An 18518-nucleotide genomic window follows, 5' to 3' on the forward strand; every position below is an offset into this window, starting at 1 on the left:
CTGTGGGAGTCAGCAGAGCAAAAGGCACTCTTAAAAGACACAAAGCTATATTTTTTTCTTGGGAAGCACTTCCCTGGTGCTACACCTGGTGAAACAGCTCAGTCAGTGTGGGGTGCGATGGTGCCTTTGGCCAGGCCCTGATGCAGAGGATGAACAGCGGGATGCAGCTGGGGCGTGCACCTGAGTGATGCACCGGAGAAACCTGGGGCAGCGGCGGGCAGGAGGAAGCGCCCTGCAGTAAAAGCCAAGCGCCGAGCGTCGAAGGAAGGATGTTCGGGCACATGCAGCTGCCAGGAGATGGGGTTACAAGGCGAAGCTAAACAAAGATCGCTGTGAAAAGGAAACGGATCCCTCCTGCCGACTGTAAGGTAGGAGCCGAGCGGTAGCTGCTTGACATCATCGGGATGAGCATTGGATTACAGCAAGCAGGGACTGACTCGGGAGCGGAGGAGAACACGCCCCTCGGCCCCAGAAGTGCAACTTCATTTAGCAGCTCCCAGTACAAGGAAACTGCAAGTCTGAAACTGGCTGTGACTTCCCCGGCCGGCTTGGCTGCTGGTCACACCGGGCAGAGACGCCAGGAGGGTGTAATCCAGCCTTGATTTCTTCCTCGGCGGCGGGACCACGGAATTTGGGATTCAAGAAGCAGCGGGAGCCGGGGCGGCCGTAAGTAGGGCTGTGCACGCTGCTGCGGGCGCGTGGGGCTGGCGATGGGCTGTGATGGTCAGTGGCCAGGAGACCTGCCTGGCAGCACAGCGAGGGGCTGCGCTCCAGTGGTCCCTGGCGTGGGAGCCGGAGCCACGCTGCGAAGGGGGGATTTGTTTAGAGATACAGTTAACTTTTGTCTAACTGACTGAACAGCGAGATTTTGCTGCCCACAGACTGTGGGCTGTAAAACTAAGCTGCATCCTGGTTTTTCTGCTGTTGGGAGAAACTGCTTGTAGGCTGATGGCAGGGATGTGGCTGCCGTTTCACTTGGAAGATAATGCAGTTCAGTACTTGCTGTGAAGGGGTAGCAGGGAGAGCAGACTTGGCAGTTCAAAATCACAAAGGACCATGGATCAGTGACCCCATGGAGATTTCTGGCCTCATTTCTGACATGTGTCCATTTATTCTGAGCGATCCACTGAAGGGAATCACTTACCACATCGGGGTGGCTCCATGCACCACAGGAATGGATGCCAGCCTGCAGGACAGGCTCCCGGTGCACCGTCTGCGCAGGGCCACGGTGTGAATCCATCCTTAGGGCTGTCAGGAGCTGCAGGGCTGCCCAAGGGTCCCCTCTGAACCTCAAGCGAGGGCTTTGCGAAGCATGGTGGTGGAAGTGGGCTCAGAGACTTGCTGGCATCCAGCTTTCCAAGTAAACGTTTTAAAAGGCAAAGACTTGGGATAAAAAAAGAACTGCTGTGTGGTGGTATTCTCAGGAGGCTTTGCAAATTCCTCCACCTCAGAGCTGTGTGTCTTTCTCTCCTCTCTCTGGATTCCCCTAAGCAGCTGGTAGCGAGCCTCGGTGGTGAGCTTTCACATGCATGTAATGCCTTGGCCCCAGAGGGGTGTTTGGGAAATGTTTCCCTTTGCTTGGAAGGGGTAAATTGGTCGACAGAACGAGAGCCACGTTTAGCCGCAAACCCAGAAGCAATGCCTGGGTGGCTGGGCTGGTGGCATAAACTAAGAGGAGGACACACTGGGGTCAAATGAGCAAGAGGCAGCTGCAGAGGGGGTACTGCAGCAGTGCAAGGATGAGAGGAGACGTGGTGTGGAGGTGACTTGACTGAGTGGCAGAGCCCATCAGTTGGTTGCAGCCCCTCCAGCTCTGGGCTGTTTGCTCACAGCGAGGTTGGCATGCCTGGCTTGGGTAGCTGTGGGGCACACCTTGGCTGGAAAGGGCCACGGTGCTAACGCATGGCCACTCAACTGAGAAATTGTCATGTTTCTGCTCTCATGAGGGATAGCATTTGGGAAAGAAGGATGCATGAAGAGATCCTCAATGCCTGGGTTCATTCATAGTGCAGATGTAGGTTAAATGACCATTTACAAACACGGAGGCACCAATAGCACTTAACATACCTCTAACACAGAACAAGGCATTGAGTCCTTCAGACTGAGCTCCACACAGCAGACGTAGGAGTCCCCCATACCATCATTTTCAGGGACACTTTCCAGTGCAGGGTCAGATGCCTCAAAGAGCTGGAGACCATTAAATATGATACATAGGCTCCCAGAGTAGGCTTGGTCATGATGGAAACCCAAGAATGTTCATAGCCATGCATCTTTCAACCACCTGGTACTTCTGTACTCAGTGGCTGATTCTGAGGAGGTGTACAGGCACACAATGGGCTAGAATGTGGAGTTTTGCTTTTTTCCCCCCTTATCCTCTTATTCCAAATAAAGGTACATCTCCTTTTGAGCCCACCGAGAGGAATACCCACAAGCATACAACCCTTTCCCCCCCCAGATAGCTATGGAAAATGTTTTCCAAGTTGCTAACATTTCTTAATCTCCCACATTTCAGAGGCAGTTCCTGCAGCATACTGCTGTGCATCAATCCCTCCAGCCTGTCTGGGTAACCAAACACCAGCATTATTCCTATTTTACATGGGTTACACAGAAAGCAGATGATTTTCCTGGGCTCATACAGGTCTGTGGCAGAATCAGGGATGAATCTATAAGTCCATAAGGAACAGCAGAAGCCTCAACCCAGCTTTTTGTTTGCCTTTCTATGCCACCCTGTTCTGGTCTCTCCCATTTGCACATTCCAATTATTTCTCCATATGCTTAAGGGTTTTCTTAACATCACCAAAGCTGTATATATGGACTGATCAGAAAACAAATTTTCCATCACAGTACTCGTTTTAGAGAGGATGAGAGGGAAAAACCCGCATGCTTCTAGTTATCTCTCGTCCATGACTAGAAAAAGCCAAGTCATAAAGGGAGCGGCTCCCAAGGCTTGCTAGCACCAGCCAGCAAGAAGGGAAGGTTCAGCTGTTGCGTGGACTTTGTCCCCAGCTCCTCATGACGGCAGTTAGAGAGGTCGAGACACCACTCCAGGACTCAGCTGGCACCTATAGCACGAGCACCAAGAGCAGTGGTTGAACTATGAACCACCTATTCCCCCGTTTCAAAACTCTCACTCCCTTTGAGCCTACGGGAATCTGTACTTCACACCACACGTTTCTGGTTTGCATGGTGAGTTCCCAAATGCTTCCTTCCCCGTACAGCCCTGGAGAGGCTCAGTGCTCTTTGCACAGCTCCTCCATGCCGGCACGTTGTTGGTCACAAGCTGCTGCCTCGGGAACTCCCCGGCGAGTGCCGAAATGCCAACTTCTGTTGATATTTGCCATGATGTAATAAGCCAAACATATCCCCACTGGAGCGTCATCAAGTTTACTGGAATTACTGTTTCCACAAAGTGTAATTAATCTGTGGTGCTCATTGCCACGAGATATCACTGGAACAAAGAGCTCAGAAGGCGTTTTATGGGTATCAGGTAGTTATCCCAGTAACAAAACAATTCTAGGTATGATTAAGAGGATATTGCATTTTAAGGATTATAAAACCTGGTTCAGAGTAATTAGTGACTTATGAAAAATATTCCACTACAATTACAAGTTTTCTTGCACCTCTGAGGCCAAGGATGCCAGCTGCTACTGGGGACAGGGCACGAAATGAGGCATCTCAGTCTGTGCCAGGAGGAGTGGGTTCCTGTTCTGAGCAGCGATGCGTACAGCCTGTTGTTTACTCTGGAGTCCAGAGACAGAAGAACAACCTTCTCTCTGCTGCCATCACCTTGCTTGAAACCAGAAAGGATTTCCTCTCTGGATCAAAAGCAGCACCATAACAGCTGTTGTGTAGAATAAAGCTGAATTCTGAAAAAAAAGCATTCTGGGTTTGTCTGGAACATATATTCATTTTGAAGCAATGCTGAGAGCACCAAGTTTGTTTTGTGTGTTTGTTCCTTTTGGGTAACAGCTGATGTACATAGAGGGAATCTGAACCCCAAACACATGCATCACGCTGATGCCCTTGTAATTCATTCCTGTTGGGGTATGGATCTTTAGCTATCCAATGAACATTTCCACAGGGGTCCCAAAATAATCTGTGGTGCCTTGATGGCTTATAGGACTAGATCAGCAAATGTGAAGCGTTCTTTAGCAAGTTACTTCAGCCCATCCTTAGTCACACTGCATCGACTAATCCACCTCACCACCCTTAAATCCGCAAACTCCCTGTGTGGGATATTGCCTGGCCTGTGCACAGAGGGGCTTTCAGAGCTCTTCCCATCGTGCTGGGAGCTGCAGGACTGGATGAGCCAGAAGGGGGTGAGCCTTTGGGGATGGAGCAAGGGGCCCATCTTCAGGTTTGCAGATTCCGAAGCAAGGGCTGTGGGGAGAAACATCTAGCCAGAGCCAGATCTGCAGGGTTGGAAAGCCAATACCAGTTGCTAAAGAGTTTCTGTCTCCAAAATCAGCTTTTTTGAGAGAAAATGGGTGCTTCCCCCCCATATCCCATCAGGAACAGGGCTGCTCAGTGATAACTTCTACTTCAGAGCATCATCGCTCCAATTTGCTTTAAGCCTCTCTTGGCAAAGGGCCATGTATTTTGAGATATTTTGCAACACATCTGAAGTGCTGGAGGTTTAACAGTTTGGGCTGCGTAACACAAGAGCCAGAGTGAGGCAGGAAGGCAAAGGAGGAAAATAAAGACTCGTGGATTTCCAAAGCTGGCTTGCTTCCTTCCTGCTTTTGTTTGCCTCCTTGGTGCCCTAAAAGGGCAATGCATATTCCCAGAGTTGTGGAAATACCGTTTCTTTTCCGGTCCAGTGTTTCCAGTAAGCACTTCACTGTAAATGGGGTAAACACTAACAAAAGTGTATTGTTAAATCCCTGTATCTTTGTTTGGCTACTGTCATGATCATAATTAGTATTTTCCACTGTAAGCCTGTCATCTGCAGATCTGAAGGTGCTTTACAAATATTTGAAGCATCTAGCAAGGGGAGCGAGTATTAATAGCTCCATTTAACAGATGGGCAAACTGACACACAGAAGCAACAAGTGCCCTGTCCTTGAAGCAGGGCCAGAGCTAGCAAGTTGTCAGCTCCAACAACTAGGGAGTTTTAAAAGTGGGTCAAAAAAAAAAAAAAAAAAAAGAAAGGCTGTAGATCTGTCCCAGCTTGGAAAACAATGGGGAATAGTTCCAGTCAGAGTGGTACTCAACCCAGATGGGCCAGACAGATGAATTGCTGGATGAACTACTGCTTATATGGTTAAATGGTTCATCTCTTGCTTTCTGTTCTAGTATTTGTCCCTGGGATGAAGTGAAAAAAACAGTCCATGATGTTCCAGAAAGTCTGAAAGCTGAAACAGCTGCTAAAATAAGCAAGTGTCTTGTTGGCTGGGCTCTGCAGGTCAGGAGATTGCAATGCACCCACAGATGTTAAGGCCACAGAGGAAATGTCTTTTAGTGGGGCTTGGGGACAGCAGGAGAAGGCACATCTGTGCACAAACAGCAAAGAAACCCAAGAAGCAGAAAACAGACCAAGCAAGGCAACTAAAACTACCAGACCAAATTTCCCCTTTTGCCTGTGAGAGGCTGACATGGGAGTTCCACTTCTTTAAAGGGCAGCGGAGCTGCAAACCAGTATTCATTTATACTCTCGAGGCAACCACCGGGTCCCCCGTGGCGCAGGTCAGGAGACACGAGTTGCCTCAGTTCTCCCCAGCACACCCACATGAAGTTAACAAAAGGAGAAGCAAAACCAGAGAACTCTGTGAGGCCAGGCCCATGACTGGAGTTCCCTTGCTCTTAGACACCACAGGCCAAATCTCTGTTAGCACAAACCCTCCTGAGGAGGTGCCATACGAACACCACCATCCTGCAGCCCTTCAGTCGGTGTCTCTGTGCTCGCCAGGCTGGGTTTTGGCTGAGCCTGCTGGGCAGAGCCCTGTCAGACCCTGCATCCCCCTTGCCATCCTAGTTGCTGACAGTGGAAAAAACAGCTGAGCTTTATGCTACCCAACGAAAGCACAGATAATGTTTTCTTACGTTTGTTTTCTTATCCTTCCCCAGAAGCTGCTGTCCTGCTGCGTATGAAGCTTGTTTGAAGTCATGTCCAGAAGGAAAGTCAACTGAATCAGGTAGGGATTCACACTATGGACAGATATAATTTTTTATTCACAGGGAGATGTTACATAAACAGGAATGTGTTTTTTCCTTGCTGTTTCATAGAGTCATTTGACCTGTATTCTGAATTACTAGATGCTAGGAAGCTAAGAGGAAAAAAAAAAGTCAATAATTTGACTTTCTTGCCATAATGACTTTCCTGCTCTATTTTCCATACTTCACAGCCATGTATTTTACCAAGCCACATTCCAGTGCTGACTCTCAGGGCAGCCCCTAGTGCAAGCCGTGCTGCACAGCCTCTCCCCTGCCCGCAGCGGGGACATTGTGTGCAAATCCTGCTCACAGGCTGTCCGCATGCTTTACATGGGAATATTGTTTGTCCATACATAACCATGTAAACGAGTTTTCCTCTGCACATAGAGTCAGCCCAGCAAGATCCAGGGAACACCCAAAGTTTAACCTTTTGTGGCACTTGCGTAAATGGCAGATCCACCAGCTCAGACAGCCCTTTCTGTGGTTTCACTCCCATGCCTCCTGCCCTCAGAGCATCTCCTCAGTCCTCAGATCATCTTGCTGCCTTCTCTTGTTCCTGTGCTGAGCTTTCCCTTACACAGAGCTGCCATGGCCATATTGTTTGCAGATTTGGCAATACAGGATCTCAGGATTCTCTGGTGCGTGTAGATATGCAGGTGTCTCAGAGCAGTTCATCTCTTGTATCCAGCATCTTTCCCATGTAAGCTAGAGACACCCCAAGTCCTTCTACATGCAAGCTGCATTTTAGTGGACCATTAAATAGTTGGCAATTCATTTTGTTAGAAGTGTTCCCTTTTCTGAGACTATAACTTGCAATGATTGCTGAGCATCCCCGGTGTAACGTTACAGGCATGTCTCAAGCACTGCTTCAACTCATGTCTAGATGTCATATCCCTGGTGACGTACGCAGACAGATTTACCCTGCCTGCAGAAAGGATCAGAAGCTGCTATCACCCGACACAGATGTACAAAAATTCTCCATCTGTCACAGAAATACTCAGAGAAAGGGTTGTGCAGGCCAGCAGAGCTTTCTCTGCCCAGGTAGGGGGCCCAGCAGGGTAGCACAGCCAAAGGGACTACTGATTTCAATGGGTAAGAGAAGCCATGGAGCCACCTGAAAGGGCTTAGCTCAGCCACCTCTCACTGCCAGCCTGTTTTTAACTCCCACACTTCTCTTTTCTATTGTATGCAAAGCACCAATAGTGCCATCCCAGCCCCCCAGTCCTTCTCACACTCCCGGAGACAGATCTGCCCCCTGCCCTGGGCTGGGAGTCCCGCTGGTGGCTTTCTGCTGTGCTGTGGGGTGGATGGACAAGGCAGCCAGCTCCAGGGAGCACAGCTAAGCCTGGCTTTGCTAATCAGCCTCATTCCACACTGACACTCTTAAGAGTTGCCCTGGTTATTTTTAGGCACTGCTGGGAGCTGCCAGGGCTCTTGCACCTCAGGAGGTTTCACAGCTTCTCGATCAGTCCCTTACAGCACACCAAGTCAGAAGGACTCTTTGGATGCTGGATGTGAGCTCCTATGGGATTGTGCAAGCCTGAATGAGGAAAAGCCAAGGCAGGTGGCTCTCAGCTTCATGCACCCTGTGCTAAGCAGAGGCTCCTCAACTACCAGCACTCAAAACTGCATAGTTACAGCCTGCACAGCAGCTCCTCCAGGCTAAGCTCTCCTTCCCAGCCATGCAAGCACTACCTTCACACAGCAGCAGAGCTCAACTCCTCAGATCACTAACAAAAGCTGGACAAGATTGCTCTTTTTCCTGCTAGGCATAAAAGACCCATCCTTGCTTACCTCTGTTCTTGCACGAAGATCTTCCTCCACCCAAAACCAGAGCTATCCCATCAAGACCTACTGTGGCTTCACCTTCCTTTTATACATGACAAGGGCAGCTGTGCTAGAAAATATCCCCAGCTGCATTTCCTCTGCACTTATTTGACTTCTCCTTGCCCAGGGAAGCCTGCAAAGTGTTGGGGAGGTTGTGCTGGGGCTGAGCATCCCTGGGCCAGGAATTTATATGGGGTCTGAGTAGGTGATGTTCACTCAGAGGTCAGTGCCTTGCTGTGTTCAGAAGAGCTGTGGGACCACTGGGGAGTTTTCAGCCTTTGCGGTGAAATTCAGCAGGGATTTTTTTCCCTGAATGATTTGGGGGAAGGCAGAAAACCCAAGTCTGAAGGAGATCCACACTGCAAAGGAATCCACCCCATGACCTCTGCACATCACAAGCAGGAAGAATACATGAGTCTTCCTGGAACATGCCTGTAATAGCAGCTGTGGACCTTTTTCAGCTGGAGGGTTTAAAGTGACCGGTCTGCGGCTCATCTGCTTTGCAAGTTCAGGCATTAGCAGATCTGCCACACAGTCACTGGTTTTGTTCATGTAAAAATATGTTGACATATAAAGCTCAATAAGAAGTTGGGAGAAATTAAAAATAATGGAGAAGGGACTTGTACCCTCATACCCCTTACAGCATTGAAAGGGTCTCTGCAGGGGACAGAGAGACCCGTGGGTGCTGGCTCACCAGGCGATGGGTGCTCATGGCTGCGCTGGGTGAACACGTGGGCTTTGGCTCGCTGCTCTTTGCTGTGCAGAAGTCAGAGAGCTGTGTCCACCTGCTGCGAGCCTGGCTTGAGGGGATGAGAAATGGGGGGAAGAAAGGTGCCAGCCTGCCACAAACTAGGGCCGGCGGGGTCAAGCGTGCCTCATCCAGATCTGCCACCCCATCCCTCGGAGGGATGGGCGTCTTTCAGAGGAGGGAGGGGGAACCAGAGTGCCCTGATTTATTTAGCACCTCGAAGCTGTGGGATGTGAAAAACAAGCTCGACCTGGGAACAAAACAAAAATACAACTGCTGTCACGGCAACTGTCTCCAGATGCATGAAGAGACCAATTATTTCCATTAATCAACTTAGTGAGAAGCTGCAGAAGAGGCTTAAGCTGCAGTGGAGGCTCGGTGCTGAGGGGAGGGAGGAGCAGAGAGCTCCATCAAACCCTGTTGCCAAGGCAAACCACGATTCCTCCCGTGGCAGAGGATTTTTGGAGCAGACGCTCAGCACCCATGCCCAGCAGGGACTGGCAGAGGGGTGCTGCCCGCTCCTTGCACAGGGATGCAGGCTGGCACCGGGCTGCCCTCCTGACAGATGGACAGCCAGATGGACGGGTGGCTCCCTCCTCCCATCGCCCACACGTCCTGACGCTAATGAGATGCTGGTGAGGCTGAGCAATCCCCTCCTGCCGCCCCCACTCCTCCCCAGTCCTTCCCCTGGGGCCCACAGCAGCACGCATAAGGACTCACCCTACCCCGATGCCAAGGGTCGGCTGTGATTTTGAAATCTGGCTGGAGCAACTCTTACATCAGCTGGGAGCCAGGCAGTGGTCAGGAGGATGTGGGGCGGCAGGAGGTGCCTGGGGACAGCAGGGACACTGCAGTGGGGGTCCCTGGGGATATGCTGAAGGCCAGGAGGGAGGGGAGGGCCTAGGGGAGCTTGGTAGCACTCCATGCAAGATTTGTGAAGTTGTAGAGGAGTCAGTCCAAGCCTACTCTTAAACCTGGGGCTAAGCTATTAGTTACCAGTTCTACAGGCATTAAGTGATCTTCATCCTGCAAAACGAGGCCAAAGCAAAATAATGGATCTGTTTATGGACACCAAGCTCCAGTCTCCCCTGCTGTATCTACCCTCCTCCTATATGAATTGTAATTTCCCACTAATTTCTAGAGAACCCTAGAAGCTCTGCTCCTGCAAAACCCCTGCAGTGCCTGGAGAAGCTGTGATGTCTGCGCTGGCTGAATTCATTGTATTTAGTGTAAGAGCCAGAGGGTGCAGAGTTACTACGAGGAATCCCACAACAAAAGCCTTCCAAAAATAGCAATGTGCCATGCCCAACCTTGACATCTCTTCACTGCTGAAGTGTAGTGAGGCTTTTCCATGCTATTCTTACCTGGAAAGAAGCTTCTCAGCACATGAGATGGACACACGTGCGCTGGTAGGAGAGCAGGCTGCTGCCCTGGTCCTGCCTGTTTTCTCACCTAGCCAGGAAACTCAGGGCTCAGCAGTTTGGAGCACATCAATTCTGGCCAATAAGACCCACCACCACCACGTTTTGGAGAACACAGACCCAGCAGGAAAGCAGGGGAGCTCTGTGCCTGGCGCAGACCCTATCACCAGCCTTACCGACGCTTGTTGCATATGTAGCCACTACCAGAGCCGGCTCCCAACAGGACATCTGCATCTTCAGCTCGGCTGCTGGACATGGATCTAAGCTCTGGTGCATGGGGGTTATGAGCCATAGTGAGGCTTTTAAGGCATGAGCACAGGTCTAAAAATACTCTCTAACCCTGATAACACTGTTACACAGCCCTCCTTCTTTGATGTGCAACCCCTCATGCATGTTCCCAGACAAGAGCCAGTGGAAAATTTGCTGAAAATTCCAGATGGAAGTTGTCAGACAGTTGGTGGAAACCCCCTGACCTCAAGTGCTGGCTTCAGCCCTACAAGATTTTTTTTCTTCCTCGCTGGATGTGACTCTCCCAGCAGGAAACCTCACAGCAGCCCCACAGGGAGCACAGAAATCCCGGTGCTCCCGTGTCTGTGCTCTACCAGGCCCCCCTCTGCAGTAAACCATCTTACACTGTAAATATTTTAAAAGCCCAGCAGCACTCCTGAGTATGTTTTGCTGTTGTTATGGATCCGGCCCCAGCAGGAGACGTCTAATAATAGTCACTGTACCCTGGAATGAAAGGGCAAGGGGCACTGCACAATGTGGAGAGCTCGAAGGCGACTGTATGGCTTCAGGCCTTGGTCCCTGTAGCTGGCAATGAAGGAGAGAGAAATGAGATGCAATGTATGGGCACAAGAAGGAGTCACATCCCTGTTTGCCAGCAGAACTTTGAAATTTTACCCCAGAAACACAGCAAGGTTTAGCTTGGCTTCGTGGCTTTATGGCTTCAGAAGTTTGGAGGCCAAAAGAGAGCGTTAGATCCTCTGGTGTGACACCAAGCAGCTGGGAGGGCAAGTGTCTGGTTGGGCTGTGGGACGAGGGAGCCATCTCCAACCAGAACCCGCAGCTGGTTCCAGCTGCCACTGGCAATGGGCTGGCATGGGGCCACAGCCAGGCAGCAGCATCCTGGGACATGAGTCTGCTGGGACTCCTGTGCCCGGGGACCGCAGTGTCCCAGTCCCTGCCTTTGGGGCTGCCTGCTGCGGCCGCAGGGGTGGCCGAGGTGCAGAGGTCCCCTCCTTGGGTGTCTCAGGGGACAGCACGGGCAGGGCAGCTGCCCCTGCTCCCCCACAAGGAACAGGTTGGTCTCTAAAGGAAAGCAGGGTGGGAGCAGGTTTAGTTAAGCAGCTAAATCCATTGCTGTGTTTAACCTTTGAATGTCCTTCCTTGCAGCAGCCCAGGTGTGCTGTGCTGGCCACCCTAAGGGCAAGGATGTCTAAGCAGGGGACTAAGCTGCCTTATGCCCAAAAGTGTCACGGATGCCATGCAGAGACAAACAGGACTTTCTCTGACCTAGAGGCCCTTTGTGCCCTCAGAAAAGGCGGGTTAGGTGGAGAGGAAAATACTGAGGAAGGCAAGAGGTAAGAGGCAGAGCAGAAAGGAGGAGCAAAGCAGGCAGTGGAGGGGAAGCTGGCTGAATTCAGTGCAGCCTGCTGATAGCCAGCATCAGTGCAGAGTCCAAAAATAGCCCTTCCTAGCCATAAAAAGCTTATAGTTTAACCTAGACAAGGGACAGATGCAATATTGTGTGAAGGGTTTCCTTGAAACTGGAGGCCGGGGCTGGGTGTGACTGTAACATCCATCTGATCCCTCAGAATTAGATCCAGGACGCTGGCTTGGGTCGCAGGACTTGTGTTTGCTCTGCAGACGCATGGTCCTGTGTTGAGTTTAACCTGCCCATAGTGTTTCCAGGTCATTTGTCTGCCACTCTTCTATTACTTGCAGTAACTGTTTGCTCGTAGTCCTTGGGTTCCGTGCTGTGAAGAAGCAGGCAAAGGGGGAAAATGGGAATTAAATGCTGGCTTGTGAGTGGAACTGAGAGGGGCATTGAACTAACCCAAAAAAAATGCCCTGGTTTCTTCTACCAAAAGGCAGAAGAAATATTTAACCCTTTAATTTCTTAGCATCTACCTTCTAACTGGGTACAATTCACCCCCAGTATGAGTAGGGCTGGTTTAGCAGCAGCCCCCAGAGCAGAGCCAGCTGCTCCGTCAGCTGCTGGGTGGCTTCCCTGGAAAATGCCGGTGAGCCCAGCTGCAGTCTGACAGCAAAACTGCTCCAGAAGCTGAGTCCATGCCAGCAAAGACAAGATTATTACAGCTCCAGATTTTTTACTCCTCACAAGACACTATAGAAAAATAAGTCCAGACCAAACAGCAGGTTTGGCAAAGCCAGGTTATTTCAGGGGGGCACAGGAACAGAGGTGGCTCTGGTGTCTGTGGCAGCTTGCGAGGGGCTTCTTCACTTGTGGTCAGCTGCCCTGGGACAGGCAGCGCTGTGTCCCCACGGTGGAGGGGACACAGCCTCTCTCCAAGCAGCACAGAAAAGCTTTTGAGGAATGTGCAATGGGCAGCAGGTCCCAGCCCCCTGCCAGCGCCCTTTGTCACTGTGCCACACATCCCCTGCCCCGTCCCTGCAGGCTGGCACGCTGCACCGAGGGCACAGGGACCGTTTCTGTTACCGTCAACAGCAAGGAGGGAAGGGAGCAGGAAATGACCCTCTGGGGACAAGTTGAATCATCTCTTTGAAGTGCCCTGGAAACCCTTGTGTAGTGCATTTGTGTGTTGTGGGCTTATTCCTGCAACGCCTGGCAAGAGCTGGCACATCATTCCCTCCCACCGACCCACGGGAGTATGAAAAGCCGAAGGTGGGGAGCCGATGGATGATGCACCCCCCCTTTGCACCGCCCTGCCACTGCTAAATGACTGTCCACAGTGACGCAGTTTCAGGTTGAACTACGTGGGCAAGAGGGAAGGTGGTTCCTTTCTTGTCCCTGGCAGATATTAAAAGATGTTTCCACTGACTAAAAACCCACTGAACGGTTTTGCACCTGCCTGCAAATGTGGAAGTGGTCTTTGAAAAATCAGGTTTTTCTATCAAAAATTGAGATGACTGCTCCCATCACCTCCTTGGTCCAACAGCTTCCCGGAGGCAGAGAGGCTGGAGTGTCTCTGCCAGCGGGGAGGGATCTCTGCCTGCAAGGCTTTTGAGAGCCGCCCACCATGTAAATCCTAAAAAAACTGCACAAAATTGAAAGCTTTGCTCATAAATCCGCCCGGCTCCAGCTCTTTGCATGGAGAGCCAAAGGCAGGAACTTTCCCAGCCATGGAAAATAAATAAATCACACGCGCCATCTCCCGGCCACAGAGCTGGGACCCAAACCTGCCCTGAGCAGGACTTGCTTCTGCATACTTTGTTCCTTCCCCTATTTTATATCAAGATCCCATCCTTTTCCCATGCGATGGGAGTCAGTTGGCACCGTGCTGCCGCAGCTGAGCACATCTCCCTTGGGCAGCTGCATCAAGGGACACGGGGAAAGTGCTGCACCCCGGGGGCTGGCCAGCTCCTGCTGCCCAGTTTGTGGAGTCCATCCTGCAAACCAGATGGTCCAGCCCCTGGTTCAAGGGTAGGAGGACTCCTGAGCATATCAGCTCTGGATTGGCCTCGCTGATGTGGAGATGGACCTAGGCTTGTGTGGACTGCTCTTAGGGAAGCCTCCCAGGTCCACGTGACATTTCTCCGGCAGCTACAGAAGGTCAGCAGCCTCTGGGCTCAGGCAAGCTGCGAGGAGGACTGGTCTGGGAATGATGGATGCTCGTCCTGTCCCGGGGAGAAGGCGCTTTGCTCACTGAGATCAGCCAGCCTGATGCATCCAGAGCCGGTGCCTCATCCCGGGATTGGCAGGGCTGGAAAGGAAGGAGGGAAGATGAGGAAAAACAACAGCTGGGATCTCTTCCTGGGGCAAAGGATGCAGCTTTTCCAAGGGCTCATTTAACAGGGGCTAGATGGATGCCCTGCGAGGAGGCAGGTGTTGGCGAGGATTTGCTGGATTTGGAGAAGCAGGTTTTCCTGGGAGCTCTGGGTGGGCCAAGCCCAACGTCCCACCAGTGAGCCGGTGCCAGCAGTCCCTCAGCTGGCATCAGAACCAAGAGAGGAGCCCCTGGGGCTACTGGGTTTATGCAGGTTTTAGGTTACTGCACTCTGCTCAGTCTCAGGAACGAGGAGAATTTAACCTCTTTTATCATGGCTATTGCATCTTTGCCAGCATCTTCTTTCTACTGCCATGACATTGGGGATTACAGAGTGAGGAGTGCGATTCCTGCCCAGGCTGGTGGTCTGCCAGCAGATTTCCCTGGTGGGAAGATCAATATTAAGCAGGATTTGTACAGGAGGCTAAGCAAATTTCTTAGTGGGTCATTAACACAAGACACAAAAGCAAGTGAATGACAAGAAGTTGAATTGTTTTTCATTACACACACACATTTCTAATCGGGACCTCCTTCAAATATTGACAATATCAGCAGGGCTAAAGGCATTTATTTACAGTGAGCAGAATCACAGACAAGACAACAATTAATCTCTAACTTCCATGCAGAAAAACAAATTAAGTGCCAAACTGACTGAACAGGAGCAGGAACCAAGAATACCAGGTTTCCAGTGCAGAGGCAGTGTGCCCTCGCTAGCTCCATGTCCGGGAGCCAAGACGCCTGTGATACATTCCCCGAGCTGCTGAGGTCCCTGGACTCTGTGTGCTGTACAAATGCTGGCAAGTTAAACCAGCGGCTGAAATGAAAACCCAACAACTTAAGGACTCATCAGGCTGAACTAAGAGCTGGCTCACAGCGGTGTTTGCGGGTGGCGAGTGGCTGCTCCGAGCCTTTCTTCATGCTCTGCACTTGGCACAGACACAAGCCTGGAGTGAAGGGATCCAAATATCTTACAGAAGGGCTGATTTTCACATGTTAAAGTGCTTATCTCAAAGCAATCCAGCCCAACACTTTTTCAGTGACATCCGACAACCAGTGGAGGCCAGTACTGATCCAAAGCCCCGTACCTATAAAATACTCCCCTGCTCCCTGAGCTTTCCAGCGGGTATCCATCAGGGTCCTGATCATTTCCCATTACAAATTCAGGTTGGATCAGCACCCCATCCCCATCCCATGCAGCGAGCCAAATTTGGCCTCTGTTCAAAGCTCCCGTGGCATTTTGAGGAGGAAAGAGGGCTTTTTCTGTAATGCTTTTTCTGTAGAAAAAAGCTGTTGCAAGTGACCTTGCAGCTCCTAAAGGAGAAGGCCAGAAAATCAGGAGAGGAAAATGTCTTGTCTGCCTTGCTTTGCAGTGGGAAGATAGAACAAGGGCCAGTAAGGCACCTGGGATGGATCCTTCCCTCCCTCCTGCCCTCACCCAACAGAGTGGGTCACCGGCACGGTGGGTCACCCGGCACGAGGGGTCACCCCACATGCTGCCCCACGTGACAGGGTTGATATCTGAGATTTCAGTAGCTGCTGCTAGAGGAACTGGAGCAGAGTTACAGGGACTATTTTTTCATGCTGTAATTTAACTCCACAGAGTAACCTAACCTGTAGGGAGCCATGACTCGAGGCTTGCCGAGCATCCTTGACCTCACAGCTGTGTTTTCTCTGCAGTGTTTTGCAGGTGCAGAGCGATGCAATGGAGGTAGAGTCCAGCACGTACACTGACTTTATTTCCTGCGATCGGGCTGGTCGGAGGAACGCTGTCCACGACATCCAACGAGATGCAACCACCATCAGCATGCGCAAGCTGACCGAGGACCTAGGTGACCTCGCTGTTGAAGGAGCAGGTGAGCTGCCGCAGGCACCAGTAAGTCCAGCACCTGGCACCCAGGCTGGAAGGGCAAGGCACGAAATGGCAGCCCAGCTGACCAGTGCTGTCTCTGGGACCATCACACAGATGCTCAGGAGGAACATCTCATTCCTTGCTGCAGTCAGTGCCTTCATGTTTGCTGGGCACTCAGCTAGTGGGCAACTCCCCAGGCCGAGGGGCTCTTGCAGTGAACGGGATGGTCCCGGGGCTGCTGGCACACGAGCACTGCACACTCCAGCCAAGGCCCTTTGCTCGGCTGGTTGGTAGAGGCTCTAGTGCTTAAACAAGACATGGACTGATGAAGAGCCTTCCCAGGGCAAATTACACATCAGGTGTGCCTTAGGCTTTATAAAAATCAAGTGTGGGGCAGGTTGTGGTTTGCTTTTTCTTTGTTGGTTGTTTTTTCTTTTTTTTTTAAATCAGCCTTCAAATAGTTCAACAGTAATTTAAATAACAACAGAAATAATTTTAAACACCACCAGACATCTCCAAATCTTCCCCTGTAGCCCAAACATGGCAGCAGTATCACTCTGCTCAATATATGCCAGCCGGCTGACTACAGGAAGCATGAATCCTCTGCTCAGAGCACAAGCAAACCAGCCACTCTTATTTCACTAATAAGCAACAAAACATACAGCACCACTGCAGAGGGCAAACTCAGTTTTTTACTCTTTTACTCCTCCAGTCTACAATCTGTAACTATAAAAACACTTTAAAACACATTACCCCAGCTGTACCTCTTCCAACATGTCCATACTAGCACGTGTCCATCCACCCGTCCATAACAAGCACAAATTAGAGCTCTTCTGCAGAGAGCAACTCGGGCAGCTGCCAGGCTGTCGGGCAGACGTTCCTGGAGTGCTTGCAAGTTGCCGTTACAGGTTAGACAAGGTGAGCACATCCCTGCCCCGGGGCTCCCTCCCAGCATCACCAGATGTGTGGAGAAGCGTTTGTAATCCAGGAACATGAAGGGAGAACCCAGTGCTTTTAAACCAAATATCTGGCCACAGGAGGGTAGTGATAGGTCTTCAGGTGGCAATCTGAGTAAAATCAGCTATAGCAATTACTGATCGCTTGTGTTCTCAGCAGAGTTTAACTGTGCTTTCTTCCCAATCCTCCCTTCTGCAGAAAGCCAAAGAGATGCCACTTCTTCTGAGAACGACCCTGGAGCAAGACCAAAGGGGCAAGAAAACAGCCCCTCCCCATGACAGTGCACAGGGGGTGGGATGGGGAGGAGGAGGGCCTTGCTGTGAACATTAAACAAGAATTTGCTGTTGAATCTGTGGACAAAAGCCAACCTGGAACAGCAAGTTGTCTGTCAAATGCCTCTGCTGCAACCAGTTTTGTTTAGAGCACCACAAGATGGTATGCAAGGACTGGCACCTCCAAAAGACTTCTGCTTCCATCCCTAACAATTTAGAGCAACGCTGCCGTGGTTGTAGTGATATGAGCCATTCTCAAGATGCCTTAGCTGCAACTTTCCCCTCGGGGAAAAAACGATTTCAGTAATAATAGACACATCAGACTTTCCTGTCCAAGGTACCTTCCTCCTTTGCAAATTTAGATTATTATTTATTCTGTTTCCATAGATTAGAAATTTAGATTATTGTTTTTTCTAAGCGTCACCCTCATCTGCATCTTAGACCTGACCTGGCCTCTGGACTGTCCATGCAGCCCCTCGTCAGGGTGGGCAGTGGGGAAGGGACCCGGCCAGTCGTTCATGTCAAGCACCACTCACCTGTGCTGCTGCTGCTTAGCATCAGGAAAGGACCAAAGCACAGCTCTGTGTGGATGAGCTCCACCTACAGACCCAGCAACACCAGCCACAGGCATCTTTTTCTTTGGGTTTTAGCATTTTAAGATATTGTTAAGGGGAGGGGAGAAACATTTTGCTAGTTTGACTGTTGAATTTCAGGCTTTACTTTGCAAGCTGTTAGCTGAGATGATCTCTGGTAGGATCTCACACCATTCTCTCTTTTAGGAGATACGTTTTGTGTTAAAGATGGTTTGATAAAACTATATAAGCTGTTGGAATAAATAATAGAGCCTTCAAGTACTGAAGGTGCTTTTTTCTGCCTGGGTGTTTCTTCTTCCTCTGTTTTGCCTTGCAGCTGCTTGAGCTGCAGGGTGGTTACATCAGCTTTCCCCAATAGGGAGATATGGAGCTGTGTTACAAGAGAGTCCCTTCTGTTTGGGTCTGTGAAACCCCATGGGTTGGCAGCACCCAGCTGGAAGCAGATGTAGTTGGGCACAGAAAATGCTAGAAGTCTGCCCCCACTTTCCCATGTTTGCTGTCAGGCAGCACTTTTCTCACAGGTGTTTCAACCACCCGTGGGAGCACTGCTCCCCTCCACGTTAGTACCCCAGAAGTCAAGCACAAGGCTGGCTTGGGACTTGGTGGAGTGGCCCAGAGCAGCAGAAGAGGTGCCAGTGAGAAGAGGTGTTTTCCCTCTGCAGCACAGAGCTACAAGGACATCGCTGGTGTTTCACCCAGCCCAGGCAGAGCCAATCCCACCGGAGCT

The 18518-nt window shown here is 50.8% G+C and overlaps 1 protein-coding gene and 1 long non-coding RNA gene across 3 annotated transcripts; one reads left to right on the forward strand and one right to left on the reverse strand.

The window, feature by feature from the left end:
* Nucleotides 1-510: 510 nt before the first annotated feature.
* Nucleotides 511-18057, forward strand: PKIG (cAMP-dependent protein kinase inhibitor gamma). 2 transcript variants are annotated; one of them, XM_074888501.1, is made up of 4 exons: nucleotides 511-666; nucleotides 6067-6134; nucleotides 15798-15973; nucleotides 17125-18057. In XM_074888501.1, exons 3-4 carry the CDS (start codon nucleotides 15823-15825, stop codon nucleotides 17202-17204), a joined length of 231 nt encoding a protein of 76 aa, XP_074744602.1. In that variant the 5' UTR covers nucleotides 511-666; nucleotides 6067-6134; nucleotides 15798-15822; the 3' UTR covers nucleotides 17205-18057. The 2 variants fall into 2 exon arrangements, with proteins under 2 accessions (XP_074744602.1, XP_074744601.1); XM_074888500.1 differs by lacking the exons at nucleotides 511-666; nucleotides 6067-6134 and adding an exon at nucleotides 11584-11696.
* On the reverse strand, nucleotides 2968-10643 carry LOC141951807 (uncharacterized). The gene is made up of 3 exons (XR_012631454.1): nucleotides 10326-10643; nucleotides 6043-6147; nucleotides 2968-3866 (listed from the first exon to the last, which is right to left on the reverse strand). It is a non-coding gene; the product is annotated as an uncharacterized LOC141951807 (long non-coding RNA).
* Nucleotides 18058-18518: the final 461 nt, after the last annotated feature.

The sequence above is a fragment of the Strix uralensis genome, chromosome 18 (assembly GCF_047716275.1).
Source record: "Strix uralensis isolate ZFMK-TIS-50842 chromosome 18, bStrUra1, whole genome shotgun sequence".
In the NCBI taxonomy this organism is placed as follows: Eukaryota; Metazoa; Chordata; class Aves; order Strigiformes; family Strigidae; genus Strix; species Strix uralensis.

What these genes read in the sequence shown, in the direction of transcription:
- PKIG (XM_074888500.1), top strand. Translation starts at nt 11,584, where the DNA reads ATGTCTAAGCAGGGGACTAAGCTGCCTTATGCCCAAAAGTGTCACGGA. An exon ending in TGTGCCCTCAGAAAAGGCGG is followed by an intron (nt 11,697 to 15,797) that starts GTTAGGTGGAGA and finishes TTTTCTCTGCAG; the next exon opens with TGTTTTGCAGGTGCAGAGCG. An exon ending in CCTCGCTGTTGAAGGAGCAG is followed by an intron (nt 15,974 to 17,124) that starts GTGAGCTGCCGC and finishes TCCCTTCTGCAG; the next exon opens with AAAGCCAAAGAGATGCCACT.